Source organism: Enoplosus armatus, chromosome 20 (genome assembly GCF_043641665.1).
Source record: "Enoplosus armatus isolate fEnoArm2 chromosome 20, fEnoArm2.hap1, whole genome shotgun sequence".
Lineage (NCBI taxonomy): Eukaryota > Metazoa > Chordata > Actinopteri > Centrarchiformes > Enoplosidae > Enoplosus > Enoplosus armatus.
Genome location: NC_092199.1, coordinates 6,124,282 through 6,145,906, shown reverse-complemented (window position 1 = coordinate 6,145,906; position 21,625 = coordinate 6,124,282). Strand labels below are relative to the sequence as shown.

Sequence of the window (21,625 nt, the reverse complement as noted above, 5' to 3'; positions counted from 1 at the left end):
TTAAATCTCAACTGTGCTACCTTTTATTGTATTTATACTTTGAGCCTTGGCCGCCAGGTTGCGGTCAATCGACTCCCGCAGCGGCGTTGAACGTTGACCCCGCCTATCCAGACTAGCTTCGGTGTACGCCAAAACTCTTTACGAGTGTATTCTACAGATCCAGTGCATCATAGAACTTCGGTAATAGACCAATGAAAATGTAGCTTTGGACAGGGGCAGAGCTAATTGACAGAAGAAGCAGCCAATTAACCGACGTTTCGCCTCGACGTTGTAACCAATCACCGAGCATATGCCAAAAATAACACCTCCTCTTGTTCAGCACCCAAAGTCGAAGGATAGCTCTGGCCTTTCAATTGAAGAAAGTGCTAGATTTGTCAGTGTTGTATAATATAACCAATTCTCAGTGTCCATATTTGTTTTGGAACGATCGGAATTGTCTTCATTTATTGTGAGAGACAGAACTGGCGTCAAACATGCGTAAAAATCAACGCTGTCCAAGCAGGGAACCACCGAGAAAGGAATTATCGCCGCTCATCTGAGGCCAATCTCGATAATTTTTGTCAAATAAGGAAACATAACATAGCTAGCTAGCTAACGTTAGCTCCGTAGATAGCTAGGTTACCGACATATCTTCACACAAAAGCAGAATTCAGCAGATAATCAAGAGTGGATCTACATTCGCAGCAGCAGGAAAACGTAAGTAGCATGCTAGTATGTGCGCTAACGTCATTAGCTCGAGTTTGACAAGCTGGGGAATTGCGTTGGCTCCAACGACAGCTAACTGTTAAGTTAACATTAGCAAGCCAGCTAACGTTAGCTCATATCAACACACTAGTAAACTAGGCCTTTCCGTAGAGGGACCAGTGTTAAGTGGAATGGAGTTCAGCATGTGGTCAGTGGATTGGTATTTAACACAGAAACGCATGTAAAAAAAAAAAGTCGGGTCATGCAACATAAAATTGTCTTGTGCAATAACGTTAACGTAAAAACAGACCATTGCTAAAATAAAGCCTGACCCATCCTCTGAAGTTTCAGAGTAACTTGGCTACCGCCATCGTTAGCAAGCGAATTCTGAATGAAGCAAATTTAAAGTAATACTAATGTTAACAGTCAAACGACACGTTGGCCTCCAGTGCTTAGTCTGGTCCCAAGTGAGCTAATCTAGCATGGTATAGGCTACACTAGCTATAACTAGCTAATGACAGCTTAGCGGACTTTGTCATATGGGTGTCAATGGTTAGCTATGTGATGTTAGCTTGGCACTGTAATGGTAATTCTAACGATATAACATTATATTAAAACAATCAAACAGCCACAAACTGCCAAAGGTCATATTCATTTACAATAAATAGCTATGAAGCGATATTAATGTCCTGAGTTTGAACCGTCAATATGTGTAAAACAAAAAAGCATGCAGTGCCAGTTGGATAGTTACTGTATGTTCTGTTGTGTATGCAGTGACCTTAGAGGGTAATTATAACCGCAAGCCCCCGTATTTACGTTCAATATCTTTGTTGAAGTCCGTGAAATCAGTCAGCACACATGAAATGTAATCTAGGCAGATAACACTTAATGTTAGTCATAAGCTGGTAAGATGTTTATAACCAGTCATGTTTCACTGCGGCAACAACACTGCTCCTCCCAACACTTCACCGATTCTCTACTGCTCATTATTTACCTACATTTTTACTGATATATTTAAGTATACAACAATGTATAGCAAAACCTTGTTTTTTGGATAACACTCTCAAGGTGTTGAGGAGCTGAAAAACTGCCAAAATAACCGTGAAATGAACTATAGTAACAAAATATTAAACTCAAACTAAACAGATATAACCAAATAATTAGCAACAGTTGTTTTAGTTTAAACTTCATTAATTGTGTTGGTTGTTGACTGATCAACTATGGTGGTTGATTGATGGTACAGCAAAGTCTGCTGCTATATGTGTTTATTTTATTGTAATATTTATCTATATACTGCATATATTCCATGCTTTGTCAGGGAAGGGAGATCCACAGGCACAGGGCAGCTGTTTAAAATGTACAGGGTTTGCCCTTACCATAAACATAGGCTTGGTTGGAAACTCCTAACTTTGCTGTAGATATACAGCAGTGCAGGCCTGTATGAGCACATGTGATCGACCGTAACTCGAAGACTTTTTAATAAGAATGTGATTAATGATATATTAATTAAAGTGGCCTTTGAATTTGGGTTTCTGTGAGCCATTGTTATGTTGTTTTGTTTTTTTGTTGTTTTGAGAGCAGTCAGAGGCGAGATGCTGACTTCTGCTGCTAGCGTCTTGAACCTTGCATACTGTTCTCTTCATAGATATTTTAGAAACTTGTTTGTGATGTGTCTGATGTGATCAATGAAGTAAGTTACCCTTTGTTGCAACAACTCAGATGAGTAATCAAACCAAACAATCATTTCTTGTAGATTTTCTGTTTTTGTTTTTTTATGGCGATATTGTAATTGGGATTTCTGGAAGTTTTCATTCGACCAGGACTTATTCGCAGTCCAAACAAGAGTCTCCCCTAGGCTGTTAAAATGACAAGTTCTACTCTGACTTTCCATATTAATGAGCAGGCACCACACCAGCAATGCAAAGAGTACTCATCCAACATCATGCACATCTCCAGATTCCAATGCAAAGAAAATGTTTGTTAAGATTTCATGTTGAAAGTGAAGCTCTTGATTTCCATGATAAGAGGATCAAGTGTGTGAGCAGACCTACTTTGCTATCTCTTTTTATTACCCTTACAGTTTGGGAAATGTATATAATCTTAGATAATTAAGCCATTCTAAATTGCCCTGCTATATTGCAGAGATTTGTCATCTAAGCTAGGGCTTATTGTAAATTCACATTTCATCATCAATTTTGTATTGTGCAGAGTTGAAATGTAGCCTGGCAGCCACCTTACTCACCTTCTCCAGTATATCAGATAGCGATAAGATGCACAGGTGACCAGTTTATGACATCACTTGGTGTTGGGCTTGTGCCCTGCTAGCCAGATACGGGAGGAGTTCAATAGCTGATAATCTTATCTGAGTCAGCAGTCACTGTGTAAAGACTGAGGAGCAGATGAAACACAGTGTCAGTGGGAGACTGAGACAGTCAACAAGCTTATTTTAGAGTTTGACAGATCTTAAAGGCCCTGGCTGTACTCTGATTGAACTGGCGTCACAAGGGCCTTTTAAAAAATATAGAAGCCCACATTGGTTCTCCATAGTAGGGAAGTATTTGCACAGTGACAAGCCTAACTGTTTGACAAGTTTCAGTGGAGTAAATCAGATCGACTACAGCTTTCTTATTTGCTTATGTAGATTACTTACTTAGGGCAAGAAGTACATGGAATAGAATACTTCAGAAATATGAAGGCAACATTTACCAATGCAGAGATTTTTTTGTTCTGATTTCATCGATAAAGTATTCTTGGAATATAAACTATTGCATAGGGCTAACAGGCCTATATTTGCTATTAATGTACTGATATTAAGTGATGTAGCTTCATACTGGAAGCCATGTTACTTATACACATTTAAAAGAATGTCCATTTGTGTTTGCATGAACACATCAAAAATGGAGACTAATTTGATAATAGATTAATTGTTGAAGTTTTTTTTAAGCATAAGGCAAAAGAAGAATGTCACAGGTTCCAGTTTCTCAGATGTGAATATTTTCTGCTTTTCTCATTCATTTATGATGGTTAACTGAATATATCTGGGCTGACTGTTGGTTGGAGAAACAAGACTTTTGGAGACAACACCACAGTGTCTGGAACTTGTGCTAGCCATTTTTCACAATTTGCTGACATTGTGTAAGCCAAACGATTCATCAAGAGGATAATTGGTAGATCACTTGATAATAAGAACAATCGCTAGTTGCAGATATAATACAGTCTTCGTTTAAAGAAAATCAATTCAGTTGTTGATATTGTTTGTCAGGTCTATTGACAAGAACAATGACAACATGAAACCAAAATCGTTTCTCTGCTTCACACAGAATAGCCGTCATCATCATTTATATTATGTTATTTACACTTTGTGATGATTGACAGACTTGGCTGGGTTTGTAAGTCACTTGTGAAGGGAGGTGATCTTGGTTTTATGATTTTAGGAAACTGCTGCCAGGACTTTAGTTGAGCACAGAACACAGAACCTTTTGTTTCAAACTGTGTTCAGTTGCCTCTAGAGCTGAAACAATTAGCTGATTAATTGATTAGTCAATCAACAGAAAATGAATCTGCAACAATTTTGATAATCGATCAATCGCTACAGTTGTTCTATCAAGAAAACATTTTGTGGTTCCAGCTTCTCAAATAGAAACTTTTGCTGATTTTCTGTGTTTTATATTATTTTAAATTGAATATCTTTGCGTTTTGAAGTTTTGGTCGGACATTTGAAGTCAACTTGGACTCTCGGACCTTCTGATGCGCATTGTATGCAATTTCATAGATTAGCTAAATGAAAAATCGATAGATTTGTCGATAATGAACCTAATCAGTTGCAAGCCTAGTTCTCCCTTCATGTGGTACCAACCCAGACTTTGAGAGTCTCATTAAGTTGTAAGTTGTGGTTGTTGGTCTCTTTTTGTCACAGAACGTTGCTGAGATTTACCAATGTCACCATTAGTTTAGTTTTGAAAACAAAGTGACACCTGTCAAGTGTCACTTTTTATCCATAAGCTTTATCTTTTAGAGTGTTTGCTGTCATCTTGCAGTCATGAAGTGAAAATCTTATTGACTGTCAAAGGGAAAAAATGCTCGAGAGCAAATGGTACCGGAGTGATTTCCATTGACTGGTATGATTCAGGAGTTGTATGGCTGACCTTGGAAGCACTCTACAGCAGATAAATGCACAAGGGGAGATGAAGAAATGGAGGGTCAATAAAGTGTGTTGAAGTGCCTTGTTCTGTGTGTAATAAAAGAAACATAAATAGGGAGGTGAGGTCAGAGTTGGAGTATAGTAAAAGTTAGAATGGTTTCAGCAGTTAAGATAAAAAGACAGATTTAAATATGTAACACTAATGAATGTCAGGTGTGTGAATGGATATAATAGGAAGGTGTGGCTGTTAGACAGGGAACCAATTACACAACACGAGCTGTGTCCCAATTCAGGGTTGCCTGCTTCAAAGTCCGTATTTCAAGACTGAATACATCATAACGTTTGACGAGGCTGTCTCATTCCAGAGGCTTCTCCAAATGTGGCTGTGAAATGTGACCCGGTGTATCCTCTGCAGTCCTCACGCACTATCCTACAAGCCACTCTGGGTCAGTTTAATGGTGCATTCAGATGGTCCTCTAAATATGATGATCATGTCATCATTTATCAGGTATTTTCCTTCAGATGGTCATCAGTGTAAATGCTGTAAGACAGACTCAATGTTATAGATACTTAAATTAACATGGTACGTTGTTCATCTATCATATGTTGAGGTGAAACTCGCACTGTCAACTCTCTAGTGTTGTGGAACATTTTTGGTGATATTTACCACTTTGTTGTTTGAGGGCAACATGTGGTTGATACATTTGAACAATTTTGATAATAAAAATAACTAGACGAATTTCGAGAGGAGACACAGGTTCAAGTTTTAGGGTCTAGAAGAATGCGACCCCTTGAATTGGGTCTCACCAGGACACATCTCTGGTGGGACCAGTACAATATAGTGTGTTTATTGTGGGATCATTCATGTGCAAAGTTCTCCCTTTATTTTAAATTATTGCAATGTAGGTGTTTGGTGTAAAGGTGACAAGTCTATGAACTTTATTTACATTTTTTGTGAGCCTGGTATTCACACTGACCATTTCATCACCACACCATTATTCAGTCATTTCCTTCTTGTTGGTCATTTTCCAGAGGAAGGATTAATTTTTGCCCTAACTAATCACTGGTTACCGATTTGTCCCACTTAAACTTTCAATCTAAAGTGTGGCCACTTTAGACTGAAAGTAAAAGCAGAGATGGTTGGGTTAACCACAGATGAAGGTAGTCTTAATGAATGTGGAGGTAATTCAATCTCAAAGGACCAGTCTGATATTTGTTAAGACACAGGCTTTGGGAAAAAAATAACATAAACATACCACTTCTGTCTGACATCCACAGTCTGGATGTGAAAGTGCTAACTAAAACCATTGGAATTGCTAGCTTGTGATTTTGAATCATCAGAGGCTTGTGGCTTTTACTTAACATTTTTTCTCTAAAGTCACAGCCCAAATATGTCTAGCTATCTGTTAAATATGGGACTGAATATCTTTGAAAAGTTAAAGTTTTGAAAATGATAACCTTTTATTTTAATGACATTGAATTAATATATTCCAACATATAACCGGTTCAACAGGATCTGCTAGAAACCCGTCTTGATAGAAGTGTTTAAAAAGTGAAGTCATAATACAAAAGAGTGTTATATGCAAGGATACAAGAGTGGTGGCACCACAGCTTAGTTAGCCTGCAGACAGTTGGCATAGGTTAAGCCAGTCTACAGAGAATGGCCGTTAATTTTGAGATTACAGTTTGTTTAGGTAAAGACAGTTTGCTAGTTAAATAAGCGTTAAGGTGTCCAGACAGAGGAAAGTTTAATTACCTAAGAAACCAAAGGGAGGCTGAGTTGAATTAACCTGAGACAAATTATTGAGGCAGTCAACAGATTGATTTATTAAACACTATATTCCTGCCTAGGTAGTGCATTATCCTTTTAGCAGAAGGTGGCAGGCTGGCTAGGCTGCCATGTTTGCAAGCAGACTAGTTAAGTTGGCTAAATTATTATCTGCAGTTAGTCCTGCTGCTTCCCTTAGTCGGCTACTTTCTCAGATCTCTGCTGTAATGTCACAAGGTACAGGAAACTAAAGACTAAAGAACAAGCAACTAGTAGCTAAAGCTTTGTCGTGATAACATGAGGAAAAATAGATGGGGTTAGCTAACATGTAAGCTAATGTAGCTAACTCTTATGGCTAGCCAGTCATGGTTGGGCAGGGTGTCATCATTAACCTGTATTTGCTGATATTGCATGATAAACAGTTGGCCGTAACTTTATGTAAGATGTCCTGGTCTGTTAGCTTGGTATTGTTACACACTTTAGTGCCTTCTTACATTCACACAAAACTAATTTGAGCATAATTTTATTTCTCTAGAATGATGCCCAATTCAGTTTTGTGTTTGAGTCAAACAGGAACAATTTTTCTGGACTTGTACTCCCAGTCCCTCTGACATACCTCCCCCCCGCGAAAGGTGTGTGCAACCTTCTTACCCATTAGGACGGTTAAAAACACGATCCCATTTTAAACTATTGGGTTATTAACCAGCGTCACAGATGCTTTTTTTTGTTGTTGTAAAAAATTAAGCCAAAACGTTACAGCTAGGCCTACATATCTTTTCCGATTTCATCCTTCTTGTGTGGGTTCTAATTTCCCATTACCAGGGCTTCCTCTGGCGATGGATAACGCTCTGATATGTCGCCGTATTTACTTTTCCTCCGTATTTACTTTTCCTGCGCATTGACCGTTTTATACTAATGTGTTACTTTCAGTAACAGTTCCACCTCGTTGTTGGTCCAAGCATAGAAATCTCTGGTCTTACTTTTCGCCATTGCTGTTCTTTGTTCGTAGTATTTTCTGCAACTAAGCAACCAACCGCAAAGTAGAAAATCTGCTTCCTGTTCACACTGGCACTTGAATGGTCATGTGAAATGTGTTTTCAGGCGTGTTTTAAAACACCTTGTGTGGATGTAGCCTTAGACTCAAATCAAATCAAAATTAAATAATCAACATCCCAAGCTGGTATCCCCAGTTATCACATTATCTGGAGAGTCAGGCAAGATCCTACAGGATAAGTCCCAGTGTATCGCAACATACTTCATTGATGTGTACACATGGATAGTACTGGAAGCTGTGCGTTAACCTTGCTTCCAGGATAGCATTAACTGTTTTTGTGCGAGTATGCCTGCTCTCAGAGCAGCACTCAGGCTCTCTGCAGCATTATGTAATCCCCGACCTTCCACTTCCCTCTTCGTAGCCAGTGGTTTTTGGCAGACATGTGCGTCTTAGCATGAGGGGGTGTTGGTTTCGACCTGTGGTTAAAGCATGGGTGACAGCAGTTTTGAGGGGGTTAAGTGGTTGAGAGTTCCTGGTGTCAGTGTGATGTCTCAATGGAGATATTTTCTGGGGTTTTCTGTGTGCGCCTGTGTGAGTGTGTGTTTTTATTTTTTGCCAGCAGTGTATAGTCAGTAGTACCATTGTCAACCAGAGAAATCTCATAGTATCTGCATGTGTTCTTGCAGTCTATATGTCTCCTTTCAGGGTCTGGCTGCTGCGACTGCTTTAATGGATGAATGATGCAACTCCCCTTTCCTTTCCCTACCAGGCGTGTGTGTGTGTGTGTGTGTGTGTCTTTTAGAGCGAGTGAGAGAGAGACATAGAGAGGGGGATGTCGCTGAATGAAGCTTAGCCTGGATGTTTGCCCTGCAGGGTGGGTGGTTGCTAGGCAATGGCAGTGTGTTTGTTTTATTTTTAGAGAATCACTGCTGGTGAACATAACAGATTTCTCTTTCTCTCACACACATATGTGAACACGCTTACTTACCATACATGAACATATAGGCTACTTCTGAATGGTAAGTAGCTTGTGGCAAGTGGTGAGATCTTGATAGAGGGATTTCTGTTGATACAATCAGGTAGCAGAAAAGCAATAGAAATCTGAATGGTGTGGCCCACTGCCCCACCCTGGACATGAAATCTAAACCGGCCTGACGTATTTATAGAAGTCTTTTTCTCGCACATAGACTGTGACACTGCACACATGCGCAGAGCAGACACTGCACACATGCACACACTCCTTGCATGTACCAGCCTTTTTTGGGCACATGCCTGTCATGCCGTGTGTGCGCTCATGTGGGAGGTAATACAGAGCGAGAGATCAATATGTTGGGGGGGGGGGGTGCGTACTCAGGGAAACTTTCAAATTTTAGCGCTTTTTATTGATTTCAAGATCTCATGAGTGCTACACCAACCCAGCAATACCTACTGTAAGTAACTCCATACTGCAGCAGTTGCTGACATGATGGGAAAGTATGGTGCAGGTCAGATATGGCGTAAGGTGGTTGAGAATTGGAAGGCTCTGGCCAATGTAAAGACCATGAGGTGCTGCTAGTGTCTTTAGGTATATCACTCTGGCAATCTTTTTCCTTTTTTTAATTTTATATAGTAGAATGAGGTAGAATCCAATCATGCTTTTTAGGTCTACAGATTACGTATTCTCTACATTTTACTTACAGTTTCACGTTAGAGGTCCTGCAAAAGCCTCTACCTCATGTTGAAGTGTTTTCCGTGTTATTTTCGAGTTGGATTCGATACTCCCAAGATATTAATACATTCTTCTGTGCTTCCACTAATTTCAGAAGCGATTCATTTACATTTTCATTTCACTCAGCAACCAAATCCTTCGTTCCTTCACAATTCTGGAAAGGGTAGTCTCCCCTTCATGCCTCTCTGAATGATCATAGTAAATTATTAGACGATGAAACAACCATTTCCCTTTGTCTGTTAGCTTGTAGCATGCTATCACAGCCTCCCAGCGCCCACAAGGGACCTAGGAAGTGTTCAGATTGACTTTAGCCGTAACATTCATTTGAATGAGACCAGTCAATTGACACTGCTGGGGTGCCGATGCAGAGTTAAACGTCATCCTGGTAGATTACTTTGTAAGGTATTTCTACAGTTAACCTTGCAATTGCCGCAACAGCAAGATAAAATTATTGCCGCCATGATAACTTTCCAGAGCAGTAAAATCCCTCCTGATAATATTATAAACCGCTGTGGAGTGTTTTGCCGTCTGATGAGCCTTCAAACTCATGGATCTGTTATTGTATTTTATCGTCTCGCCAGTACCTGAACCAACACAACCGCTTGAATTATTTTAACGGAGACTGTTTTCACTCGGAAATGCCCACTAGACCAAAGATGCCGTCTGCCTGCTTGACTGCATCAGCATCCATATTCAGCCTTTGATTGTGGTTAGTTCATGTTCAGAGAGTGTATACGGTGGTGAGAATAGACAAAGTAGAGGCAGACCAACTAACCCTTAAAGACAGATTTCATTCCCATTCAGCTCTTGGCAGGAAAGAATTACAGACCGTGCTGATTCAGTAATGTCACACTCTATATTCTGCCAACAAGGTAACTAATAGTATTAGTTAACTAATAGTATTAGTTACCTTGTGTGAAAGAGGTGCTCAAAGAAGCTTTACTGCTGCAGTGTAATCCTCAACGCTGTGGTTCCTCCTCTGCTATCTTTGTCTTGTTGTCAGGATCTCTGGCAATCACCATCCATTGAGTAATTAAAAGCACTCTGTAATCACAGTATGAGGCAGCCTACTTAACTACTGACACCAAAAACTGGTGATTTACAGAGGGATTTACCTGACCAAGGATATTATTATAGGCTATAGAATATTATGTGATCTTTTGTAGATATGACAAAGGAGTCAGTTTTGCTTCACTCATTAGTAATGTTGTTGAATTAAAAAAATACCTGTACAGGAGTTATGATGAGCAACAAAAGCTTATGACTAGATATAGGAATGTAGCCGGAAAGAAGTCAATCAAATTCTGGATTTTGTCTTGATTGTTTATTATTTTATGTAAATCATGAAAACACCTAACTCTAACCCATCACCGAATTGAGTTAACAACAGTATTATGGTAATGATTCCTTCCTTCTTTTCTAAGTTCATACTTCTACTATCACAATATAAAACCACATTAACTAAACACAAAAATATGAAAACCGATACTGGATTCTTGAGGCTGTAACAATATCGATATGTAGGAGTTACAGGGGTCAGGAGTTTCTCCTTTTGTGAAGGATATATTATCTTCTTTGTCCTTCCTGGTGATGGTTTAACGGTTCCATTTCTATTTTTCTTTCTTCTCTTTCCTTGATTAATCTCCAGCTGTAGGCAGCAATGGGTGCATTCCTGGACAAGCCGAAGACGGAGAAGCATAGCGCACACGGCGAGGGTAATGGACTGCGCTATGGCCTGAGCTCCATGCAGGGCTGGCGGGTGGAGATGGAGGACGCCCACACAGCTGTGGTGGGCCTCCCCCATGGACTCACCGACTGGTCCTTCTTTGCTGTCTACGATGGCCATGCAGGCTCCCGGGTGGCCAACTACTGCTCCGGCCACTTGCTGGAACACATCTTGTCAGGAGGGGCCGACTTTGGTTCAGGACCGGGCTCCGTGGAAGGCGTGAAGGACGGCATCCGCTCGGGCTTCCTGAACATTGACGAGTACATGCGCAGCTTCTCTGACCTGCGGCAGGGCCTGGACCGCAGTGGATCAACGGCAGTGTGCGTTTTGCTCAGCCCGACCCACCTCTACTTCATTAACTGCGGCGACTCGCGGGCCGTGCTGAGTCGAGACACCAAGGTGGGCTTCTCCACCCAGGACCACAAGCCCTGCAACCCCCGTGAAAAGGAGCGCATCCAGAACGCTGGCGGCTCAGTCATGATCCAGAGGGTAAACGGCTCCCTGGCTGTGTCCCGGGCCCTGGGGGACTACGACTACAAATGTGTGGATGGTAAGGGTCCCACGGAGCAGCTGGTGAGCCCTGAGCCCGAGGTGTGTGTGTTGGAGCGGTCGGCCGAAGAAGACGAGTTTGTGGTGCTGGCATGTGATGGAATCTGGGATGTCATGTCCAACGAGGAGCTGTGTGAGTTTGTGCGCTCACGACTCCTGGTGTGTGATGACCTGGAGAAGGTGTGTAACTCAGTGGTGGACACCTGTCTGCACAAGGTAAGCTTTTATTTTCAAATATCATGTACATGCTTTGCAGCTTGTCTTTAATTTTACAGCTATAGAACATGACTTTAATTTAAGTGTAAAATTTAGCTTGCTGTGTTTGACAGATTACTATGAAAGGGATCATGCTGGGTTTTAATGATATCCTGGTGATACTGATCTGAATGTGTAAAGTAAATCTTAACTAATCAGTTTATTAATTTGATTTACTCGCAGATGTTTGTGAGCATTAATGAAGATACTTGATAAGACCCATTTGCTTGGTCATACTAGTTACTGTGACACAAATGAATAGTTTGCTGTATTTGCTTTGACTAATTTATTGATAAAGTGGTTGGTAATGAGGGATTAGTATTGTTTGATCAATTATGTTTCAGATATCTCTCCTGCTTATCAGTCTTGCCTCTGATTCTTAGAACTGAGATAAATATCACATATTTAAGAACAAAAGCTGCCTGTATTTTTCTTAAGAATATAATATAGATATACAAAATCTAAAACTAAATATACTGAAATAAATTATGGACAACTGCATTACCATGCAACAAAAGTGTTGTAATGTTTGTTTAATAAAACTTTACATCTCACAGTGAGCGATCAGATGATGAATAATGCATTATTGCTTTCAACTCTGTCCCGGCCCAATTGGCCTTCTCGGCTATTGATCCAAGAAAAAGCTAGAATCACTCTTTGCCTTAGCTGAACCTGTCCGCAAGACTTTTTCCCTCCATGTATCACTTATTTTGTGTCTAGAGTACTCCAAGAACCAGCAAGTGCACAGCAGCCTGGTTATTTTTACCTTACTGGATGGGTTATCTCAAGTAACAGTCACACGCTGTCATAAATCTCCTCTGCCGCCACTGCCTTTTGTGATGTATGTGACACTGTACACTTACAGAAAGTTACTCTGACCACGGTGACTTTTACAAGGTAATGACAAGGTGACTATCCATTGGTTTAAAGCCAGAGCTATCTTGTCTGTGTATCCTATAAATGCCAATTAATATGCTGTCCAGAGTTCAGGCAATGGCCCCCAGCCAGAGGTTGTGCTGTTCTGTTTCTATAATACTATAATATAAGTTTTAAAGGTTTATAATTAAAGATTTTAGAGCTGAAGCGATAAGTCGGGTTAATCAGTAGGTAGATAAATTGATCAACAGAGTATTAGTCTGCAAATATTTTGATTTCTAGATCTAGGATTTGCTGCTTTTCTTTGTTTTATATGATGCTAAATTAAAGATTTTGGACTGTTGATCTTACAAAACAAGACAATTGAAGAAGTCACATTGTGCTCTGGGAACATCTGATGGACATAATACTACACAGTATTTTCTGAGGTTTGATAGACCACATGAACAATGAATCTGTTCAGAAATCCAGAAAAGAATCAGTCGATTAGTCGACAGTGAAAGTAATTGTTAGTTGAAAGCCCTAAAAGATCATTTAAAATGATTAGTTAGGTAGAGTGGAGTGGCGTTTTCTTGTAAACAAACAAAAGTTATGTTCACATTCAATGCTACTCACCGAAACTCGTTGTGTATCCTTGAGGTCTGACACACATGTTGAAGACAAAGCCTATTAAACAAAACAAAACATGTTGAGACGTGCATTGTTTACATCCATGTTAACTTGCTGGCAGTCTTCCTCCTCCCTGTCTTTGCTGGCACATTGCTGCATATATTAGCATGTTACTGCAATTTGTAGTAGAAGTAGAATAAAGTGAAACCATTGGCAGGACTGTGTATTGCATCACCCATACGCACAAACAAAACAGGACTCGCTCTTTAGCACTGCTAGAGGTCAGAAACTTCACAGGGAACCTTTAATTCTTTGTGTTTGTAGTTTGAGGCCACACTGTAGGAAGCACCTGCAGCTCTACATATGTCTAACATTTTACTGTAAAAAAAAACCCTCCTAACCTCAGTTAAAACATTAATAATAAAGCCCAACCTTGCTGATATATCGGCTGATAATAGCTGATATTATAAGTTGTCTACATTTATTTTTCAGCTGTAAAATGTCCTGCCCAGTACATTTCTTGGTTGAAATAGTTAAATTGTTAAAAAAAAAAAATAAAAAATCTAATTTAAAGAAACCTTATCGAAAAGTGTTTATTTATGTTATGGGTTGTGTAAGGAAATGATCAGATTTTTATAGACTCTCAAGTATCAATATCCGTATCAGTCTGGTTATAGTTAGCCTATGAGCCTATGCTACTGCCAGCAACTATCACATTAACTTCCACCGTCTGCAATCCTCAAGCTCTTGATTCTGAAAAGCAGGAATTGTTGAAAAGTATAAAGCAGCGTGCTAATGTTGCCTGTTTTTATCTTTTTCAAGCAGTAAGTTTACCTTTCGATGCTGCAGCATTGTTTCTTTTTTACACTACTAGACAAGTAGTAAAAAAAATCAGACTGCTAGCTGGATGCCTTAGATTCATATTGACTTAAAACTTGTTTTAAACAAGAACTACGAACATGACCTGCTCACTGATGTTCAGGGTAATTTAAGCAAAACCTCACTCACATGTTGTTGATGTTTAAACATGTTTTTGTGTCACAGTTTAAAAAAAAAAAACATACCTTATGTACTATATAGATCTCATTTAACTCTTGTGTTTGTTCTGTCTCTGCCTGTCCTCGTTCCTGCAGGGGAGCAGGGACAATATGAGTGTGGTGTTGGTGAGTTTACCCGGAGCTCCCAAGATCTCAGAGGAGGCGGTGAAGAAAGAAGAGGAATTGGATAAATACCTGGAGACCCGTGTTGAGGGTCAGCAGCACATGCAACACGTGTACTCACACACCTTCACACATACAAACATAATAGACTGACACAGTGATGTTAATCTAAACTTAAAGTCACAAAGATTTTTTAAAAATGCAGTTTTTTAAGGAACAAAATATCTTACTATTTTTTTCTGAAACATCTCTCATATTTTACTAAGCATTTCAACTATTGCCACTAAACATTTAACTCTAACACCTGTGCTGTTCTTTGGACCCAGCTGTCTCTCGATGCCTTTTTCAAAAATGTTTTCTTAAAAAGGTTAAGTGAAACAAGTGACCACATACTGTGCTCAGTTTCTGTGTACATAACCAGGACAAAATACACATTCTTTAGGTAGTACAAATATTTGAAATCGGTCTGCTACACAGTGGTGCTGCAAATGGTAAGTTGTGGTGTATGTGATTTTTCCACTACTATGGGTGATTTCTTGGCCTCTGCAGAGAAAGGTGGTGGTTTAACACCTAAGTCTTGGCATATAATATACTATTACCTTGCCTCAGTATACAACATAACCTCTCACAAACCCCTTCTCCTCTCTGTGTTTGTAGAGCTACTGGGAAACTGTGGGGAGGCAGGAGTCCCTGACCTGGTGTCTGTCCTGAGGAGCATTGCCACAGAGAACATCCCCAACCTTCCACCTGGTGGAGGCCTGGCCAGCAAGTAAATACACAGCCTAGAACAACATTTAACTGCATTGTACACACATAGAACATATTGTTGAATATTGCACTTGACTATCCACATTCATTATTTAGTCATGTCTTCGAAATTTGTAAGTTTCCTTATTTATATTGCATCCTAATGTTACACACAAGTCAGATTTTAATGTGTTGAACTGCACGTTTGATCCCCAAATTCACAAGTCACCAATAATAATAACTTTATTTACACTTTTCTTAACATAGTTACAAAGTTCTTTAAAAAAGGACATGAGACAGTAATAAGATTATGCAATAAAAAGGGCTGTAACTTGACCTACCAATTATTTTCTTGATTGTAAAATGTCAGAATAAAATGAAAAATGCCAGCTATAACTAACTCCACAGCCCAAGCTGACATATTAAACGGTCCAAAACTCAAAGATATTCAGTTTAATGTCCGATACGTCAAAGAAAAGCAGCAATTATTTGCATTTGAGTCTCTGCAAACAGAGGATTTTTGTCAATTTTTGTTTGCTTTAAAAATTACTAATGCGATTAATGGGTTATCAAAATAGTTGCCGATTAATTCTCTGTTGATCAAGATTTTTTTCTCTTGCTCTACAGATACATTAGATGAAATAATTAATAAAGTAATATAATAATGACCAGGAGATATGAAATCATACGTCAGTTAAATACCAGAAGTAGCGATGGGGTTTGTGAATGCTAATTCATTTAAATTACCTTTTTAATATGTTTCTCAATAAATTGCATGTGCTTCAGGAAAAATCTCTTAGACTGGCACACCCAACTTTATTTTATTTTAATGATTTCATTGCTCTTGAATTTTCAAACTTGCAGAAGCAGCCGAACATGCACCACTTCATTTATTAAGCGCTAGATCACTTGATTAGACATATCTTTATCTTTCAGGTCTGTTTAAAAAGGGCAATTTGAAGATGTCACCTTGGGCTCTGATAGGCAGTTTTCTGATGTGTTATTGATGATTACACAAGAAAATAATAAGCAGATTAACTGATAATGAAAGTTGCATGCACTCCAACATGGACCACACAGGTGCACTTATAGACCTACAGACATGCAGATAACACTCTGCAGAACACTTTAATGTACACATTCATAAAGAGATTCTGTAGTCTCTTTGTGCATGAATAGCGGATACTCAAGTATCAACTCGGCTGCTTTCTTAGTTCCATTAAAATGTTGATCAATATACATTTGCAAAGAATGATCAGAGACTGTTAGTATTATGTGGGAAGTTGTTCTCTAAGCAGCGAGCTGTGTGCTGTTTGTGTGTTTGCAGACGCAGTGTGATCGAGGCAGTGTACAACAAGCTGAACCCTCACAGAGAAGAGGAAGGGGTGAGTTGATCACCCTCTAAACCCCCCCCCCCCCCCCCAGACCCCCACCATGACCTCGTAAACACACACCAGCCCAGACAAGGACACTCTTTTATGTATGTGTGTGTGAGAAAGAGCAAGAGAGAATTAATGTGATTTAAGTGTGAAAGAGGGTAGAGGATAGACTTAAACAGAATAACCTTTGCAAGCTCAGTGAAACCCAATTGACTGCGTTCTATGTTGAAAAGCATTGCAGCGGTGCAGTTTCAATTTTGTATTCATCACTGAAACAGGATATACAGTAAGGCCTCGATAAACCTCTTGAACTCCACAGCAGTAAATGCACGCCCTGTAAACCAGCAAAACCTATGGATGACTTGAATTAACAGTCTGATAGCACCAAAGCATCTGAATTTGATGATTGGAAGCCTTTCCACTGAAATATGACTAACCACAATATTTTAGTTATGTACAATAAATAACATTTTTAAAGATCTTATAAGATTTATGGTAGACCTTCATCGTCACATTTATTGTTTAGTCTTATTCTCCATTCTTGAGTCTTGTCTTTCTCACTTAGGTGACAAAACACTGAATTAGCTGGTGAATTAAAAATGTGAATTCATTCAGTTCAATGGTTAATACTTTCCTGGCATGGTCATTTTGTTTTGATTTATCTTTTTATTGAATTTTATTCAGAAATATTAGTGTGTAGTGTATTCAAATATCCATATAGTATAAGTCATACCACAAAATCAATTTAAGATGATAATTTCATATGCTTAACAGAGTGAAAAAATGATGTTGAGATCAATTTGAAAATAGTTTCTCATACCTTTAACTAAATACAACTGTAGACATAAATCCTCTCCAGACTACTTGAAGCTTGAGAATCAGGGTTCATTTTATCAGTTTATATAAAACGTAAATGTAGTCGAGGAGGAGATTTCACACCCAGCATCTTAAAGAAATAGCTGCCAAGGCCACAGCAACTTTACAAATGTCATTCTTATTCTAAAGATGTCAGCCTGTAAGGGTGGATGTGATGGTGGAGGTGTGTGAGAGCACATGAGTGTACTTGTCATGTCAGTGGAGTCTTGACTTGCAGGCTCTGGGCTGTGTGGGTGCTGACCAACCCCCCCACCCCCTCTGTTACACCATACAGCGAATATCACAAAGGGTTGTTGGTCACAGGGTCAGAGGTAGCGTTTGCATGGGCCTGTCCGACTGGTGCAAGAATGTCTCTGACATCGTCACGCTAGTGTGTGGTTGATATTTGTGTGACAATGATGTGAGTATTGTGCAGCTGTTTGTTAGATGTATGTGTGTGTGTGTTGGTGTGTGTTTGACCATGGAGCGTGCCTGCAGAGTCTGACCCCTGGCGTGTCACCTCAGGCCTGTGCGGGGGGAGAGGAGGAGAGTGAGGAGGGAGGTGGCAGCACGGCGGCTCATCTGCTGGAGGCTCTGCGGCAGTTCCGCCTGCACCACCGGGGGCAGTACCGCACGGTGCTGGAGGAGTCCCTGGCCGCCTACCAACTGCGGGGGGAGAGCAGTGCCGAGGGAGCAGGGGTGGGCAAGAGGACCCTCGGCGACGATGACAACGACGGCCAGAAGCAGACCGCCTCCCCTCCCTCTCCCCCCTCGCCCCCGCCCTCACCCGCCACTGCAGAGCCGGAGGCCAGCCAAGATGTGCCCGCCCCTGAGTGCGACCCCTCCTCTGACTGAGCACCCCGCCCGCATAACCACCCACCCACCCCAGAGCTCTAGTCAGATGTGCTATGACCTCTCCTCCTCTTTCCTTCATCACAGAACTTGAATGGACACATCGGCCACTTCCGGCTCAATGGTCTGCCTTTGCCATTCATGAATATTTTAATAACGCAATGGAAGTAAAAATGGCCCCTCTGTCTATTCAAGTTCTGTCTCCGAGCCACATATATACCTTCCTAATGAGGACTCTTTCTTTTTTTTTTTTGGTGTGTGTTTCCCCTGTCCTCTGACCACCTTGGCTTGGATTCCCAAACTTGCCAGCCACTTTTACAACTTGATCACGTGGACTGATGTTTACAATAGAAAAGAATCAATGACAAATTCTTATTATTACATGCAAAAGTGGCTGGTGAAGCAAAAACGAACCTTGCACTCCATGCGCCTACATTTACCAGTATTGGCTTCTGGCTGATTTCCCACTAACCCCTCCTCCCCTCCCAGCCTCACCCCCACACCTGCTTACAGTGGACCGAACTGACAAAGAAAAGGAAAGAAGACCCTCTGAACTTCAGCTGTGTTCAACACACTGCACTGACTTCAGGCCTACTCCATCTACAGACCCCGAGCACACTCTTTTGCGTATATGTATGTGTGTGCGCGTGTGTGCGTGTCTGCATGAGTTTGAGTGACCGAGCAAGAGACCAATCATCACTACTGAAATGTGTGTTTTTGGTAGTGGGTGATACTTGAGTGTTAGCCCATTTATCAGCATGTTCAGCGATGTTAGGTTGTTCAAACCAGTCTGGGTACTGAAAAACTGGGCAGTTTAACACACAGCGACACTTGTGTAGGTGGGTTGGTGGGTGTGTACTTGTAGTTTGAGCTTCATTTCATTAAAATCATTCCCTCACCACATATACCCAATTCCACATCACCACATTTCAGTATGCTGCCTCACAGTCATCCACAATGAGGGTAGAATCTGTTCCTGGTTGTGGTTGATTTTCAAGTGGATGGAAATGTGTCAGTAACTGTCATGCTGGTACCAGGTGACCAAAGAGGCCATAGGATTAACATGTGTTTAAATTAAAATAAGACTAAAAGTCTATAGCCACATTAATGTAATGGTGAAAACAAAAGTATCGGATGGATGAAAAATGGAGAGAAACCTTCACCTTTGGGGAAAGTTGTGGCGCCAGACAAAAAGTCGTATTGAGCGAAGTCAAACTTTGTAGAGCTGAACTTCAGAAGTTTAAGATGGAAAAAGTCACTGTAGATACAATCAACTGTCTTGCTTTAAGTAACAATACGGCTTGTCTTTTGACGACACCCTCAGGCTAACACATTTTTTGCCAACCGTGTTAACATGCTAACAGTTAACATGTAGAAGTTAGTACTGACTTGTTTGCATGCTAACGTTCTAGTGTTTATCATGTTAGCTTGCTTGTATGGTAACGTTTATTATGTTAACATGCTAGCATGCTATGTTATCATTCATGTGTAAGACAGCTGCGGCTGACAGGCATGCTGCTGAACTGAAGTGTTAGACAAGCAGTGGAAAAGATGACCTGATGATGGCGCTAGATGGGGGATTGGGACCACAAATCTTTCTTCCAAATATCAATCCATCCAATAGTTGTTAAAATATTTAACTTGGAAGTGTTAAATATGTTGTTAGCTGTGGCAGGATGTGTTTCAGCTTGTTAAAAGCCCATATCCAGAATATTTCATTCCTAACAGGTTATGACTGTTCAAAACAACACAATCTGAAACTCTTGCCTCATTGTGAACGCTTGATTTAAACAGACTTGAACCTACAGTGTTTTTTCTTCTTCTTTGAAAGCAGGTAGAGGGAGGTTATTCTAAGTCTGTATAATGCCCAGTACCCAGTGACTCTGGTAATGCATGCACCGCACTTATCTTTTCAATATAAGGCACTTAACTATCGGAGGGGAGGTTATGCTAAACACTGTGTGTATGTATGCGTGTTTGTGTATGTATGAGTTGTATTTGTATGCAATTACGTGGGCCAAATCAGAACCCGCACAGTTAAAATGACAAAAGAACAAATAAAAATGATTTGAGGTATAATGCTATGATTTGTGTCAAGTGTATCTCTCACTGTGATCTGACTGTACAGCTGTGATTCTTGTCTTTTTGGTCCTGTACCAAATCAGTCACCTTGCAAATGTGTAGATCAGGGTTGCGATTAGGGATACAAAAAGTCAGGTTTCCCAGTTCAAAATGAGTTGTTTCATTAAAACCCCTGACAGAGCCCAAGGTACAATGGTGGCATTTGATACAGGGCCATTCCCTGAAACGAATAGTGGAATTTTTCAGTGTCCTTACTATATTTAATGTGTTGTATATGTTTCTGTGTAGGCTGTGAAGTTTTTCGGAACAGCTCAAGCAGAAAATAAATCCTCACCTTCTTCGCCCTCCTCTGTCAGCTTTTAGCTCTAGCCTTGACTCACAATTTCATCTCAGCTGCTTAAAGACATTTTAATCTGTCGTCTCCTTTTAAAACAATAGCAGCTCTCAGGTTTGAAACCTCAAAATAAACGCCTGCCACTGCATTGCATGAGCTGGCGGTGACGAGCGGAGGGGAGCTGCGTAGACTATAGGGACTCCACTCTCTCCATTTCTCCCCCTGTTTTTCAGTCTGACAGTTGGCCTCGTGATTCTCCGCAAGGTGAGTCATCAGAGGTCTGGGTTATGGTTGTGTTAACGTACAGGCTGGGCAGGGGAATCTCACTGTCTTTCACCATTATTCATTCAATTTGAGTAGATAAAAGAGGGCAGTGAGGTTCAAAATGTGCATCAGGAATTCATCTAAACTACTGTGCAGTGAAAGACGCGGCAACAACAAAACTAACACGACCCCTCCTCCGTCTCTTTTCCTTTTTGCTCACCCAGAGTGCCGGCGAGCTTGAAGACCCCTGGTAGCCGTGGCAACGACCCCCGTCTCCTCCTGGTGATCGGTGCATCCGCCCCAAAGGAGGAGTGTCTCTCCATTGCGCCATGTCTTTCTCCACTAAAAAGAGGACATGTGGTGTGTGTTGGAGTGCGTGAGTGTGCGTATGTTGGTTGTGCATGTGTGTGTGGGTGTGTGTTTGCAGCAGTGGGACAAAGACGACAACGACAACAACTACACACACACGCATACTGCTTTAAACCTGGAGGAAAACAAAATCACTTTTCAGAAATGTCAAGATTTTATGAACTGAAGCATTGTGATGGTAGAGATGATTTTTACCATTGAGGTGTTTTTTTTTTTTGTTTTTTTTTTTCTTGAATGTTGACATTGAACACCTGACTTCACAATGACATGAGG

The 21,625-nt window shown here is 40.5% G+C and overlaps 1 protein-coding gene across 2 annotated transcripts; it reads left to right on the top strand.

Moving 5' to 3' along the window:
- Positions 1-396: 396 nt before the first annotated feature.
- Positions 397-21,260, top strand: ppm1bb (protein phosphatase, Mg2+/Mn2+ dependent, 1Bb). 2 transcript variants are annotated; one of them, XM_070926857.1, is made up of 6 exons: positions 397-696; positions 10,944-11,786; positions 14,444-14,561; positions 15,128-15,239; positions 16,545-16,602; positions 21,208-21,260. In XM_070926857.1, exons 2-6 carry the CDS (start codon positions 10,956-10,958, stop codon positions 21,235-21,237), a joined length of 1,149 nt encoding a protein of 382 aa, XP_070782958.1. In that variant the 5' UTR covers positions 397-696; positions 10,944-10,955; the 3' UTR covers positions 21,238-21,260. The 2 variants fall into 2 exon arrangements, with proteins under 2 accessions (XP_070782958.1, XP_070782957.1); XM_070926856.1 differs by lacking the exon at positions 21,208-21,260 and adding an exon at positions 17,977-18,306.
- Positions 21,261-21,625: the final 365 nt, after the last annotated feature.